Consider the following 15,847-nt stretch of genomic DNA (forward strand, 5'->3'; position numbering starts at 1 on the left):
AACCCCCCTGCTTAGGCAGGAAACCCTACACTACTTCAGACAGATGGTGACCCAACCTCTGCTTAAAACTTTCCAGTGTTGGGGCATTCACAACTCCTGGAGGCAGGCAGTTCCACCTCAATTCCAGGTACTTTGGAGAACAGGCTGAGCCCCTCTTCTACATTGCTGGGTGTTAAAGTCCAAATATCTTCAAGTGGCCAAGGTTGGGAAACACTGATCTAGTCTGCCCTTATACTATTTCCTGTATTTTATCTTAGGGTGGATCTATGTTTATCCCAAGCCTGTTTAGATTCAGTTACTGTGGATCGACCAACCACATCTGCTGGAAGTTTGTTCCAAGCATCTACTACAAATATTTTCTCATGTGGCTTCTGATCTTTCCCCCAACTACCCTCATAACAAGACTCACATTAGAAATATAGAAGACTGACGGCAGAAAAAGACCTCCTGGTCCATCTAGTCTGCCCTGATACTATTTCCTGTATTTTATCTTAGGGTGGATCTATGTTTATCCCAGGCATGTTTACATTCAGTGACTGTGGATTGATCAACCACCTCTGCTGGAAGTTTGTTCCAAGCATCTACGACTCTTTCAGTCAAATAATATTTTCTCACATGGCTTCTGATCTTTCCCCCAACTACCCTCAGATTGGGCCCCCTTTGTTCTTAGGTTCACTTTCCTATTAAAAACACTTCCGTCCTGAACTTTATTTAACCTTTTATTTAAAGGTTTCGATCATGTCCCCCGTTTCCCTTCTGTCCTCCAGAATCTTTTAGTCACCCACCTACCCACTGCCCCTCGCCCAGCTGCCCCCCGTCACCCAGCCTCGTCCACCACACAGCCCACTGAACTGCCTGACACTATTGTACCACCTGGGGCCTACTTCATGCCGCCTTCTTTTGTGCCCGTGTGCCACTAAGGCTTCTCTCGCACCCCAGCCAACGGCTCTTGATCCTGCAAACCAGGATCTCCAGGCCTGGGGGAAGAAAAGGTCCCGGCTGTGCCCTCAGGAAAGCCAGCTCCTCCCGGCCAGCTCTTTCTTTGGCAAAAGGAGGTCCTGCCTGGCAGGCGGAGGCTCTGCCTGGAGCACAAACAGAGGCCTTGCTGGGGCACGAAAGAGGGCCTGGGAGCACCACTGGGGAAGGAGCAGCCTTTGGACAACTTTTAATGTTGCAACCACCATGGGGTGTTTTTTTAAAATCATTTTTTATTAATTCTCTGAAATGTATTTGGGATTAAGCCAAAAGCCTCGAGTCCCCTGTGAGCGAGTGAAGGGCAAGTCTACATTTTCCAAACCAACCCACAAATAAACAAGCACCATCACATCTCAAGAAAACCTCATGCACGCTACCTTTTTTGTGATGAATGGGATTCTGGATTCCAGTCAGGATATCTATTTAAAGAGCGAAACTGTTAATACAAAAATCCTGGAAGCTTTTACAACATTCTTTTCCAAATGTATTCAAAACGAGTCTACGGAGAGGCTCGGCATACAAATCTAATAAATAATAATAAAATAATAATAAAAAGTATTATTACCTTGAACCCCGTTCAAGTACTGTCCCACCCTCACTGTCTGCCTAGCTGTGTGTTCCTACAACGCGCTCACTGCAAGCGCTCTTCCGAGACAGCTGGTCAACGTTCAGTTCAGAATTTGAACTTACTGGTCGTTGTGTTAAACAGGCCACTATTTTGGCAAAAGTCATATATCCATTTTGCCAGGTTTTATTTAATTTCATATGAAGCCCTGGCTGATTTACATGTTGGCTACACTTAGTATGTGAAGAGGGTCCTCCTTCGATTCCTCCCATCTTCCTATGAACATGAATTATCCCAGAAATGGAAGGGCCGGGGTCTCCAACCTTGGGCAAGGCTTGTGGACTTCAACTCCCACCTTTGCTGGCTGAAGAACTCTAGGACAGTGTTTCCCAACCTTGGCAACTTGAAGATATTTGGACTTCAACTCCCAGAATTCCCCAACCAGCAAATGGGGAATTCTGGGAGTTGAAGTCCAAATATCTTCAAGTGGCCAAGGTTGGGAAACACTGCTCTAGAGGTTGAAGTCCACAAGTCTTAAAAGTTGCCAAGGTTGTTGTAAGCTTCCCTAAGTCCTTCAGGATTGAGCAGCATAGAAATCAAATGTAAAAAAATAAGGTTGGAGGCCCTGCTGTAGAGTAATCTTCCTTGTTTGGGGTCATAATGTCCCACTGATCACATAACACAACTGCCCAAATGGAACAAACCAGACAATGGGGCAAATCTTCCAATGGAGTTCATTCAAAAACAGAGCAGGAGCCGTGGAATAAAACTTTCATTACCTACATTACGGTTGGCTTAATCTCGAGTATTAACGTTTATGTTAAAAAAAGGGTGAGCACCCACAATTTAGAGAAACCAAATCATGACGCTTACTGTTGGCGGAGCTGGCGGCAGCTTTCAAGGTGTGTGGAAGAATTCTGGTGCTGAAGCCAATCCTAGAGAGAAGAAGCAGCCAGGAGTCAGGATTAAACAGTGGACTGGGGAAATCGCCCATAAATACCTTTGCACCCCGCCCTTGTTCCAAGAAAAACAAATCCAATAAATAAAATAAATAAAGATAACATGGATTGATCGGTTCACCCCTCTCCCAGTTATCTTCAAAGCAACCCTGTGACTCAGGTTCAGTTTCTCCGAGATCCAGGAATCCTCTCGTTTCTTCTGCAAAGGTGAGGAGGCAAAGACACCCTTGTTGGAAACCCCATCCTATCAGCCTGGGCCTTCCCTGCGGATTTCAGCATGCCAAGCACACCACAGCTCAGCCACACGCTGCACAGGAAAGAGCCCTGGTGGTTTGACAAATAGGTAACCTGCAATTTAATGCAGGCTCAAAAGAAATCAATGTATTCATAGAAATGCTGCAATTGCCAGAGGGAGGGAGGGAGAACGGGAACTGTGGCCTGTCCTTAGGGTGAATTCTGGTCCTCTGGATAGGAGCAGCAACACCTGGGGCTTCACGGCTGGGACAGAACTACAGGACGACTGGAAAAGTGGGGGAAATGTGGCATTTTGAACAAGTTGATGATTTTAGGGCTACTCGGAGCACCCCACCTTGATCTGTGAAGCCCCAGGAAATATTCCAGTCCCAGGAATGATTTTTTTTAATGGTTTTCTGGGGTTTTTAAAAGATTTTTAATTAGTTAATTGGACTTAAGATATTGTGGACTGTATATTTTATATGTCGTGAGCCACCCCGAGTCCTCGGAGAGGGGCGGCATAGAAATCCAATAAATAAATATAAAAACATAGAAGTCTGATGGCAGAAAAAGACCTCATGATCCATCTAGTCTGCCCCTATACTATTTTTTGTATTTTATCTTAGGATGGATATACAGTGATCCCCCCGGTTATTGCGTCCCCGACCATTGCGAACAGGGTAATTTGCGATTTTTGAACCCGGAAGTCAAAACACCATCTGCGCATGCGTGCCCTTTTTTCTATGGGCACGCATGCGTAGATGGCGCCGGGCAGATCAGCTGCTGGGCGGCTTCCTTGGGTCTTCCCCCTCTTGCTGGCGGAAGGGCGAAGCCCCCCCCAGCACCCGCTTGCCCACCCTTCGCCCTGGAAGTTCGCCAGGAGTCAGCGGAGAACGGCGCGCCTGCTTTAAAACGATCGGAGCTTTCCAATAAGTCCCAAAGACAAACGTCAAACTTCCGCTTGTCTTCGGGACTCATTGGAAAGCCGCGCGGGTGTTTTAAAACGTCGCCGCCAACATGGGGGGCTTGCTAGCACCCCCCCAAACCCGGGTTGGGGGTTCGGGGGGGTGCTAGCGAGCCCCCCATGTCGGCGGCGACGTTTTAAAACACCCGCGCCGCCCCCAATCTTCGGCTCCTCGCTAGCGCTGCGGAAGTTAAAAACACCATCTGCACATGCGCAGATGGTGTTTTTACTTCCGCAGCGCTACTTCGCGAAAACCCGCTCGTTGCGGGGGGTCCTGGAACGGAACCCTCGCAACGAGCGGGGGATCACTGTACAGTAATACCTCATGATACGAACTTAATTGGTGCAAGGAGGAGGTTCGTAAGACGAAACATTGTTTCCCATAGGAAACAATGTAAAGTCTATTAATCCGTGCAACAACAAAAAAAACCCCGCAAAAAAACGCTGCCGCCCGGCTGTCACTTTTAAAACAGCGGGGGGGGGGGGGGCAGCAGCTGCCACAGCCACCGGCTTCCCCGCCGCTCACCCGCCCAGGATGCTGACCTGCTGCCTCGCGGGGAAGCCGGGCAAGAGCGATCTTCTGCCGGCCATGGGCGAGCGGCGGGGAGTCGCCCATGGCTGGCAGAAGATCGCTCTTGCCCGGCTTCACCGCGAGGCATCAGGTCAGCAAGAGCGATCTTCTGCCGGCCATTGGCGACTCCCCGCCGCTCGCCCATGGCCGGCAGAAGATCGCTCTTGCCCGGTTTCCCCGCGAGGCTTCCCCCCCCCCCCCCACCGCTGCCGCCCGCTGGCTGCGAGCGCTCTGCCAGGCGGCCAAGAAGCATTCAGGGCGAAGTGACGTGGAAGAATGGGGAGCTGAAACCGGGCGGTTTCAGCTTTCCATCCCTTCACGTCACTTCGCCGCTAAATCGTGTGGCAGCAAACATGCTTTGGGGTTTTGGCTGGGGGGGAGGGAGTTAGGAAGGTCCTACTTCTCCCCCCAGCCAAAACCCCAAAGCCTGCTTACTGCCACACGATTTAGCCAGGACAGGAGCGAAGTTTGGGTTTGGCGTTTGGCTTCGGGAGATGGCTGGGAAGACGCGCGGCTCTTTTAAAAGGTCACAGCCGGGCTGGGGGGCTTCCCAGCAACCCCCCCATCCCGGCTGTGACCTTTTAAAACGGCCGCGCGGCTTCCCAGCCATCTCCCGAAGCCAAACACCAAACCCAAACTTCCGCGTTTGGCGTTTGGAGGCTGCTGTAAAGCCCCCCCAGCCCGGCTGTCACGCATTGTTCTCCGGACCTCGCCCGCTCAGCCCGGCTGCTGGATTCAAAGTGCTGGGGTGGGGGGGCTGTCGGGACAAGGAGCAAGGGGGCTGCGAAGGGGCGCGCGCGGCAGAGCTCCGGCGGAGGAGCCGCGCACAAAGGCCGAGGCGAGGCTGAGCAGGAGGCGAAGCCAACCAGCGAGGCGGTGGGCTGGGAGCCGCAGGCGAAAGGAGCTCGGGCATTGTTCTCCGGACCCCGCCCGCAGCCTGGAGAGGGAAAGGGCCGCCGCGGGGCTGAGCGGGCGGGGTCCGGAGAACAATGCCTGGCGCCGCGCTCCGATGCCCGAGCTCCTTTCGCCTGGGGCTCCCAGCCCACCACCTCGCTGGTTGGCTTCTCCTCCTGCTCAGCCTCGCCTCAGCCTTTGTGCGCGGCTTGTCCCGACAGCCCCCCCACCCCAGCACTTTGAATCCAGCAGCTTCTGCTGGATACGGGCGGTGGGTGGGACGAGCGGCGCGGAAGCCAGGGGCTTGGCAGCTCGCCCCGCCCATCGCCCGTATCCAGCAGAAGGGGCGGGATTCAAAGTGCTGGGGTGGGGAGTGTCCCAGACCTGCTGCCTTTTCCCGTGCCCGCCGCCGGCCCGATCCTGCGCCTCCTGCTTCCCCCCCCCCCAGCCAAAAATACAAAGGGGTCTCCGGCGGCAGACCGTCTTTGTGTTTTTCACTGGGAGGGGGGAGCAGGAGGACCTTCCTGACTCCCTCCCCCAGCGCCGGACCTCCTGCCCTCCCTCCCAGCCAAAAACCCAAAGCGGCCTCCCGAACGTTTTCCATCTTACAAACCTGCCGCCGCCGCCGAGAAGCCCCGCCGCCCGGCTGTCACCTTTAAAACAGCCGGGGGGCTTCCCAGCAACTCCCCGAAGCCGAACGCCAAACCCGAACTTCCGGCTTCGGCTTCCGGGAGGCTGCTGGGAAGCCCCCCGGCTGTTTTAAAAGGTGACAGCTGGGCTGCGGGGCTTCGAACGCCGAACCCGGAAGTTCGGGTTTGGCGGTCGTAAGACAAAAAAAGTTCGTAAGAAGAGGCAAAAATTTTCTGAACCCCGGGTTCGTATCTCGGGTTGTTCGTAAGACGAGGGGTTCGTATCTTGAGGTACCACTGTATGTTTATCCCAGGCATGTTTCAATTCAGTGACTGTGGATTTACCAACCACGTCTGCTGGAAGTTTGTTCCAAGGATCTACTACTCTTTCAGTAAAATAATATTTTCTCATGTTGCCTTTGATCTTTCCAACTAACCTCAAATTGTGTCCCCTTGTTCTTGAAAAACACTTCCCTCCTGAACCTTATTTAACCCTTTGACATATTTAAATGTTTTGATCATGTCCCCCCTTTTCCTTGTGTCCTCCAGACTATACAGATATATATTCACTTTCATGTTTTCATCAATTATTATCAATTCATCCAAATCACAAGGTTTGTGTCAAAAAGCTCCAGGCAAAATCCTCCTTTCTGGCGTCCCCAGAACTATGTCATTTCCTTTCTGAGATCACATAGCAAATCCCATTTCAAGTGGTGTCTCCTATCCAAATGGTGTTTATTATGAGCATCATTTCTTTTTAAAAAAAAACAGCCTCAAAAACATGTTTCGCAGGCAACCTCTTTTAAATAAATGAGACTTACACCCTCTTAAAATAAGCAGCAGCTTATAACTGTATGTGGGAGAGCCAAAATAAAATCAATAAATTTATATTGCCATTTTGCTTAGTAGAGACCAAACAAAACAGGTGGAAAGGAACTTGGGATCCATTAGCTGTGTTTAAGACCAACAAAAATAACAAGACACTTTCACACACAAAGTTGATGTATCCCAACTCAATGAGCTCCAAGGAAACCTACATTAGATCTTTACCTTGTTTATTCCCAAATATTTTGAAATCTTTGTACTTTCGGATTAGCAATGGGGCCTGTCTTGTAAAATCCATGCTTGTGGAAGAACTGAGCACTAACCCTGAACCTCAAGGACAAATTTAAGCACATTATTAACTTACTGAACCCAGTCAATTTACTTCAGATATTTGAGCCCAGCCCAACACTATAAAATACATTGTACTTCAATCCTACAGTTTAGGATTTGAATATCTGATAATATTTAACATTTTTAAACTGCCTCTGGCATCCTGACTGATGTAAACAACCATCCAAGGCTGCCGAGATAATCAACTTTGCATGCCTGCACGCAGGTACAAATTAAAGACAAAACAAGAACTATTATGTCTATCAAATCTATTTTAATAATTATCTGACTTATCCTTTCATCCTTCCAAGGTCAGTAAAATAAGGACCCAGATTGTTGGGAGGGGGTGGACGACAAGATGGTATATAAACCCCTGAGGGAAGCATCATTTTAAACTGTTTTTAATCATTGGATTTGTTGTTGTGAGCTGCTCTGAGTCTCCGGAGAGAGGCGGCATAAAAATCTAATAAATAATAATAATAATAATAATAATAATCGTGAAGCGGTATACAGTAATACCTCGTCTTACAAACTTAATTGGTTCCGGGAGGAGGTTCGTAAGACCAAAGGTTCGTAAGATGAAACAATGTTTCCCATAGGAAATAATGTAAAATCAATTAATCCGTGCAAACAAAAAAACAATGCAAAAATGGCACTCCGCTGGGCACCGCCGCCCGGCTGTCACCTTTTGAAACAGCTGGGCACCAGTGTTCCCTCTAATTTTTTTGGGGGGTAGGCGGAAAAGTATAGTGTCTGAGCAGCAGTCCCTTCGGGACTGGGCGGCACAGAAATAATTAATTAATTAATTAATTAATTAATTAATTAATACTGTGTGTCTATAAGAGTGAGCTCATAATAGGGCAACTCTATCAATATCAAAATGCCACTTAAATAGTTGAGCTAGTTTCAAACTAGATTTTGATTTTCTTTCTCTCTTCCTTACTCCCATTCTTTTAATTTCTCTTTTCCTTCCTCTCTTTTTTCTGTTTCTCTTCCTCTCTCTCTCCTTCCCTCTCACTCTTTCCCTCTCGGCTTCTGGGAAGGTTTGGAAAACTCTGAGTTGATGATGATTTTTAAGTGAGCGATTGCTCACTGCTCAGCTTAGAAGGAACTATGCTGGGCACTTCTCAGCGTTCTCCCGCATGCCGAACCCAGAAGTTTGGCAAAAGTTCGGGTTCGGGTGGCCGCTGAGAAGCCCTGCTGCCCGGCTGTCGCCTTTTGAAACAGCTGGGGGGCTTCCCGGCGTTGCCTCGAACGCCGAACCCAGAAGTTCAGGAAAAGTTCGGGTTCGGCGTTTGGGTTCGGGAGGCCGCCAAGAAGCCCTGCCGCCCGGCTGTCACTTGCCAGAAGAGCTGCGGAGCTGTCAGCCGGTCAGGAAGCTCAAACGGAGGTGGGGAATCCCAATAGGGAATTCCATGGGCGGAGCTTTGACGTCACGGAGACGTCCTTCCTGGAGTCCACGTTTCAGCCGGCCAGGAAGGACGTCTCCCTGACGTCAAAGCTCCGCCCATGGAATTCCCTATTGGGATTCCCCACCTCCAGCATACAAATCTAATAAAACTTAACTTAACTTAAACTTAAATGTCTAACTATTGCTGCTGCTCTTCTTTAGAGACAGACAGCAACTGAAAGACATTTGGATCAGATACTTGTCCTAACTTCCGGACATTTTAACATAAAACGCATAAACTGACCTCCAACAGAGAGATAAAAAGTTCTGTATAAATTACGTAATCTGGCCGGGGGTGGGGGGTTGGACTCACCTTCAAGTGTCTACATTCTACATTACAGAGAGAACACATATGTGGAAATATTCTCGGAGACGCAGCGTAATAATCATTCATCATTGACGGAGTGGGCAGCCTCTTCACTTTCTGCGCATCCATCTTGGGAAAAACCGGGAGCCACGAGGCCTTCACGACGCCAAATGGAGACTTGATCGGCCCGTCCATCTCTTTCCGGAAAGCTTTGTTGGTAGACGGTTCGAGGGGAGCGCTAGGGCTCGGCCTGGGCTCCTCGTGAATCCTCTCGCGCCGGTTCATGGCCCCAAGCGCCTCGGGTGCAAAAGGAGGAGGAGGGGGAGGGTGAGAAGGAGGTGGCGCCTGGTTCATCATGGGCCGAGCTACCGGCGGGGGAGGCAAAGCTTGCCGGACAGGAGGCATCGCAGGCCGAGGTAGGGGCGGCGGTGCGACAGGCGGCATGATGGGCTGGACTGTCGGAGCTGCCCCAGCTCCCGTGGAAGGGGCGCACAATCCGGGCATCTTGCTGGGCCCGTCCATGGGGAAGAAGGACGGGGTGCTGGGCGTGGAGCTTTGGAATCCCATCTGGCGGATCAATTCTTCGACGGCGTTCATCTGCTTGCTGGTGATGCCGGTGGGCAGCGTCTGCTGGCCCTGGAATCCTTTCAGGGGGTCCTTGGGGGTCCCCTCAGCGCTGTAGACCTTCACCTCCAGGGGACCTTCGTCGTACCCGTATTTGCTCTCGTGCCCGTAGTCGATGACTTTGCCCTTGGCCATGGAGCCGTGGCCGTCCTCGCTGCGGAAGTTCTCCTTCTCGCCGCTCTGGTGAGGGAAGCTTGGCCCCTGGTGAGACATCTTCCTCATGCGGATGTCCCGTAAAATCAAAGGCATGTTTTCGGGGGTCAGCTGGTCGTCTGGATAACGACTGAGTTCTTCCAGGTCTTCGTTGGACAGCCCAAAGCTCGCCAAGATGCTCGAGGCACTCTCATTGGTGTAGCGGCTTTGAACAGGTGGCGGATAGTCGGCCATCCTTCCTGGGAGGGGCTGGTTCTGGCTGTTGCTTTCAGGGGGAAACTGAGTCTCCCAACGAGAACCACACCCTTCCATCTGCTGCTGCTGCTGGTGTTGTTGTTGTTGTTGCTGCTGGTGTTGCTGCTGCTGCTGCTGCTCCATATTCATCCTCTCTGCCATTTGCCTTGGGTCCCTTCTGTTTGGAGGCACCTGAACATTGGGCCTTGGGAATCCTGCCCTCATGTCTGATCCCATGAACCTTTGGGGCATTCCGTCAGAATTAGGTGGGAGCTGCCTCTGGAACCCCCCTGGCTCAGGTCCCGGCCTGTGAAAAGGCCCACGCGGGATTGGATCAGGCATCCTAGGCCCCCTTGGCCTTGGCGGCATGGCTCCTCTAGGGTTAAACATGGCTAGTTTCAGGAAGGCCTCATTTAACAAAGGAGAGGAGGCTACAGAATAGTTGGAAGCAACCGGGTTCAACTGATGAAGAGCCAGCTGGGTCTTAATCTGAGCCAACTGTAAAGGAGGCAGGAGGCCCCACAGAAAAGGGCTGGCAAGGCCAAGGTTCAGAGAATTCACAAGAGGTGCAACATTTTCCAAGAACACCATAAAGCTGAAAGTTAAAACACACAAAAGTTAATTACATTTATTTGTTAATCTGCTTTTTAAAATGGTTTTACTGCTTTTAAGCATATTGTTGGGAAACTCTTGTTTCCTTAAAAAATATCTTATTATTATTCATTTGCCAAAGTGGTTGCTTTCAGCAATTCCATTCTAGTGATTTGTTTGTTTTACTTCCACACTATGTACTTTTAAAAGTCTAAAGTGGGTTCACACGTGACAGAAACGAAATGTGTAGGATAAAGCACAGGGTCGAAGTCACGTGACTAGCTAAAACAAAACAAAACACATTGCAGCCACCCAGTCACTTTGGGTAGTAAGATGGGAGACATAACTAAACCAGCTAATACAATGTGTACAGCCTAAAAATCTTCATACCCAATTCAATTGAACAAGAGGTTTCAAATGTTGCAATTTTGGTTCATTTTATTACATTCTTTCTGAATGTATAAAACATTTTATTTACAACATCATTAGAAAACATCAAAATACAAAACTGTGTATATAATTGAACTTTCAATCTTCTGCATTTACTGGAAAATTATACATACAGAATTTAGTATATATGCACTAAACAACATACGTTTCAAGCAACATTAAGCATAGGACTATCGTTCAATCATGTTAATTATCTGGTCAGCATTCTAAGAAAGAAAACGTTTAAGAGGAGTTACTTTCCTTCTGTCGTAGTGTTTTGTACTGAACGGGAGAAATATAGCAATATATTGAAAGTGGGCACAGCAAAGAAGGAAAGCAAAGGCTTCTTCTCATTCCCCAGCCCCTTTTTCCATGATGGCTCAGCAGTATTGACTAGCATCCCCCCCCCATTCTGAGATAATGCAACAAATAAGAAAAGAGCATACTGGGGGAGCAGTTTCCTTTTCTCTGCTGGTGTCTGGGCTCTCTGATCAGCCCTATGTTCCCACCTGAAAGTGATATGGTAGCAGCCAAACTGAAGACACCCATTCAGCCAGAGTTATCCTGGTGAACAATGACTCACGAGTAACCCTGGCTCTTGTGAACCTGAAATGGCCAAGGCAGAGGCAGGCAGCACGATTCCTGCTCTCTCCGCAAAGCCACCGCTAAGCAGATCACGGCTTTTAGAAGACTATCTGCAGTACCCTTGTTCAGCCTTACTCTTCATCAATGTAACTATTACAATACATAATGTATTCGCACCCTGCTCTGGGTACAAACACGACCCCCTCTCAATTTAACAGACCAGGGGCAAGAGGTGCCCGTGAAATCTGAATGCATGTAACTGAATTAATCATATTAATATTAATTACTTAATTAATACATATACTGAGAGCATCTGCACCAAGACAAATTCCTTGTGTGCCCAATCACATTTGGCCAATAAAGAATTCTATTCTATTCTAATCTGTCCTCTATATCAAGGTCCACAGCTTCCATAAATTATGTCAACTATCTGGCCTGCCAATAAAGGAGAATATTTGTAGCTCAAGCTTGAAATGAGGGGTTCTTGGTGCTCAGCTTGGCTTCTTGCAGATGTTTCATTACCCTAACTAGGTAGCATTATCAGTGCTAGTAAGAACTGCTGTTTCTTGTCAGTTTATATTCTGGTGACTGGTCTATGCGGGTGGGGGTGGGGGTCATGGGCTGTTTACTGATGGCTCTTTGTTGTAAGCCGCCCTGAGTCTCAGGAGAAGGGCGGCCTAGAAATCAAAAACAAACAAACAAACAAACAAACACATTTCTTGTCTGGGCTGTGTTGGAAACAATAGATTTTTACCCAAAGTTCAAAGTAAATTTTCTCTGCGATCCAGAGAATCGAGGTTTTATTATTACATTTGACAAGTAGATGATAAACCAAACATAGCGTGAAATAAAGTCAGCACAAATTGAAAAAACATGGGATCACGTTGAGCATAAAATCATTAACGTAACAAAAATCTTTGTCCTCAGTCCACAATCATATAGATTTGGGGAGCAGTTCCAAAAGTCTGGGCTCATCCCAACCCCACCTCTGGTCTAAATGCTCCACACTCAAAAGCACAGGAAGATTTAAACAGGTGCTTTAAATAACCGAACTACTGCAGAACATCCAGAGCCTTAAAGGTCAGCTTCAGTTCCAATTATTGCAAGATGACCATGGTGATTTTGTCCCAGAGGGATACTGGTGGTTTTATTTTGAGGCTTCCATGCTGCCTTAAGAATGCAGCTAGGATGTGGAGCCGGACAAAAATCTGAAAGGACTTGTGTGTCAGTCTTGGTCTATCATTGTGTTTTCCCAAGATTGCGCACCTACTGATCCCAACTACTTCCCAGGGGTTGACGGTAGGAAATTCCTGCTCCTGTGAGCGCCAAACGCAGCTTCCTTTTCCATCCAGATCCCATCACCACCCCACAAAACAGCACAGGCAGCAATTTAGAATAATCCACTCTGAATGCAATTCAGCTGCTCGTAGAATTCAGCTCTGGCTATGAAGCTGCCTGGATTTTGTTTCCTATTGAAAGCCACTGAGCTTCATTCAGAACTATTTGCAAACCATATCAGGACCTACGGTCTTACAAGCCAAACCAACTTTGCCCTGCCCCCCCCCCCCACCTCTTTCCTTCTGCAACAGGCAGCAATGTCAGGGGCTTGTGCTTAGTAAGTTCGTTGGGATTTCAACACAGCTCTGCAAAATAAAAACTCTCAAAAATAACAGGCAAGTATAGGAACCTTCACTTGTGCTGCAATTTTGATGCATTTCATAAGCAGCTCACTAAAAAGCAACCGGAAAGAGGAAGAAGGCAATATTATTGGTTATGAATCAAAATGTTCCAAGGGTGTATGGTTGATACTCAGATCCAAAGGCAGGAGTTGCCTTCTTTACAGAAGCCTTTAAACAAAGAAATTAAAATCGGTTCTTAGCTTGTTCTGCAGAAACTCCATAAACAATGGGTTCAGCAAGTTCTACCTAATGAGGGGAAAAGCTTTATCTGTGTTGCTTCTGACTTTTGATCCCTTAACTGAGCTTTGCAGTTGAGAATGAGGGAATTCTGAGAATGCTGCCTCCTACTGCCATACTTCCACATATGTCCTGGCTAAGAGTTTAGTGTGCTGTGAGCTACAGAAGCAGAACAAGACTTAGCTGTGAAACTCAGACCATTGGTCAGGTCAGGCACAAACACAATAGAGAGCCCCAGACCTAAATTTTTAATTCCCCAAGCAGTGGTGGCAAGTAGAATTATACTGGTCTCTGCACCTCCTATCTGGAGATCGATTAAGAGACTGGACAAACATTTGTCAGAAACAAACAGAGGGTTGGACTAGAAGACCTCCAAGGTCCCTTCCAACTGATAATAGCTGCAAACTATTGCTCAGTTATTTTCTTGGTATTTGCTCAAAATCATCTGCATTTTCCTCTTGGTTTATCCACCTACCCCCAACCAGGAAAAAAAAAGGCCAGGAGAAAACTGACAAGATGGATCCTGGGCAGACAAATGGAAAGAAACTCAATGCAGTTATTGAGCATGAAGAAAGAATAATGTACATTCCTAGAATTAAATATGGAGGCCTTCTAGTCTAACCCGCTACCTGAGGCAGGAATCTTTATATCACTCTGGATAATATTGTTCTTGAAGACCTCCAGGGAATGGAGGTTTTGTTGTTGTTTTTGAAATGTGGATGCAAAACAAGATGGAAAAAGTGGGGAGGGTGGGGCAGAAACCATAATGCAGGGAGGGAAATAAAATGGTATTAGCCACAAGGCAGCTGTGTATGTATACACCAAGGATGTTCATCTGTGGACTTTAACTCCCAGAATTCCCCACCCAGCTTACCTCTAGTGTGAGCAGAGCCTAAGAACTATGTGGGTGGAGGAATCCTTCTTCCCCATAGCAGAAGAATCTGCATTTTTACTCTGAAAGTACTCTGAAAGGCCCCCACTGGAGACTCTGCTGCAGTTTTCCTCTCTCCAAGACTTGTCTTGCTCAAAATCTGCCCAAAAGCAAATTCTGAGTTATACACCCACCGCTCACAAAGCCAGATCTAAACGTGAAGGGGGGGGGGGGGGGAGACTGTCTCCTTCTCTTGCCTTGTAGGAAACACCCCTGCTCCCTTTCATGTGGGGGTGGGTGGGGGGTTGAGGCAGTTTCCAAAGGTGAAATGGGCAGGCTTTTTTTGAGGGGGAGGGAGATGGCAGAAAAGAAGAAAAGAAAGAAAGTCCTTTCTTTTGCCAATTGTCCCCAGGCTCATTTTAACAGGAAAATGGGCTGCAAATAAATGTAAAAAACAAATAAATATAAATGTCAAATGTAACAAATATAAATAAATGTAAATGTAAAAGATGCAAACAATAAACTTAATAAAATATAAAAATGAATGCATTAAGTGTGATAAAAGTGAAAAATAAAAATGTAAGAAATATAAATGTAATAAAAGGTAAAAATGCAAAAAATGAACGTAATAAATGAATGTAATATGTCATAAATAAATAATAAATGTAATAAATATAATAAAAATGCAAATAATGTAATAAACATTAAATGTAATAAATATAAATGTAATAAAACGTAAACGTGTAAAAAATGAATAAACGAATGTAATATATAATAAATATAAAAAATAACGGTAATTAAATGTAAAAAATAAATGTAATGCAATAAATAATGTAATAAATATAATAAAACGGGAAAAAATAAATGTAATAAATAAACGTGGCGAAAGAAATCAAATCAATAAGGTTTAATCAACAGATGACCAAAAGGGGGGGGCTGGCGGGGCCTACAGCGCCTGGGGCATCGCCTCGGGCACCGCACGCGATGGGCACGTGGGGGAGGGGGACTGGGGGGACCCCAAAATCGAGCCTGGCGGCCCTGCCAAGTAGGCCTCCCCCCGTCTCCCCCCCCTCAGCCGCCATTTTGCGGCCTTCCTTCTCCCGCCTCCCTCCGCCCGTTATGGCCGGGGGGGGAGGGAATGAGGGGGGGAACGCGAGGACCGGCCGCAGGGCCCACCTCTTCTCTACTCCGGGGCTCCCCTTCTTCGGCCGCACATGCGGAGGCCTCACGTCGCCCGAGTCGCGGCACCACCGCCCGTCGCCTCAAGAAGTAACCGCCGCCGCCGCCGCCTCAGTGTCGTTGGGGCCGTCTTGCGCAGACGCGACGCGCGTGCGGAGAAAGAGAAGGGGGGGGAAACCCGCCCGCGAGCGACGTGGCGCATGCGCTCCCTTCGTCCCGCTCGGGGCTTCGGGCGCGAGAATAGCAGGGGGGGAGAGGGGGAAAACGAGGAGCGCCTGGCGCCTGCGCAATCGCTCGGATCGCCGCCTCAGTACCGCGCAAAGCGGTGATGAGGGATTGCGCACGGTGAGAGCGGGCAGGCGCCCCGTTTGCATCCCGGCAAAGGCCTGGGGGGTTGGGGGGGGACACCCTAATCTTTTGAACTGTAACTGGAATTGCGCGAACCGCCTTCCATTTAGGCCAGCGTTGGCCCCTTTAAGCCTGGCGGACTTCAACTCCCAGAATTCTCCAAGCCTGCTTGGCTTTGATTTGCTGGCTGAGGAATTCTGGGAGTTGAAGTCCG

At 48.3% G+C, this 15,847-nt stretch overlaps 1 protein-coding gene across 1 annotated transcript in view; it reads right to left on the reverse strand.

The window, feature by feature from the left end:
* Positions 1-15,422, reverse strand: part of ZNF638 (zinc finger protein 638) — a 46,286-nt gene extending 30,864 nt beyond the window's left edge. Inside the window, exons 1-4 of the mRNA XM_070756806.1 lie at positions 15,283-15,422; positions 8,710-10,309; positions 2,414-2,475; positions 1,353-1,394 (exon numbers count right to left, since the gene is read on the reverse strand). Coding sequence (XP_070612907.1) covers positions 1,353-1,394; positions 2,414-2,475; positions 8,710-10,305 — 1,700 coding nt within the window. The 5' untranslated portion in view covers positions 10,306-10,309; positions 15,283-15,422. The remainder of the gene's footprint in view (positions 1-1,352; positions 1,395-2,413; positions 2,476-8,709; positions 10,310-15,282) is intronic.
* Positions 15,423-15,847: the final 425 nt, after the last annotated feature.

The sequence above is a fragment of the Erythrolamprus reginae genome, chromosome 7 (genome assembly GCF_031021105.1).
Source record: "Erythrolamprus reginae isolate rEryReg1 chromosome 7, rEryReg1.hap1, whole genome shotgun sequence".
Classification (NCBI taxonomy): domain Eukaryota; kingdom Metazoa; phylum Chordata; class Lepidosauria; order Squamata; family Dipsadidae; genus Erythrolamprus; species Erythrolamprus reginae.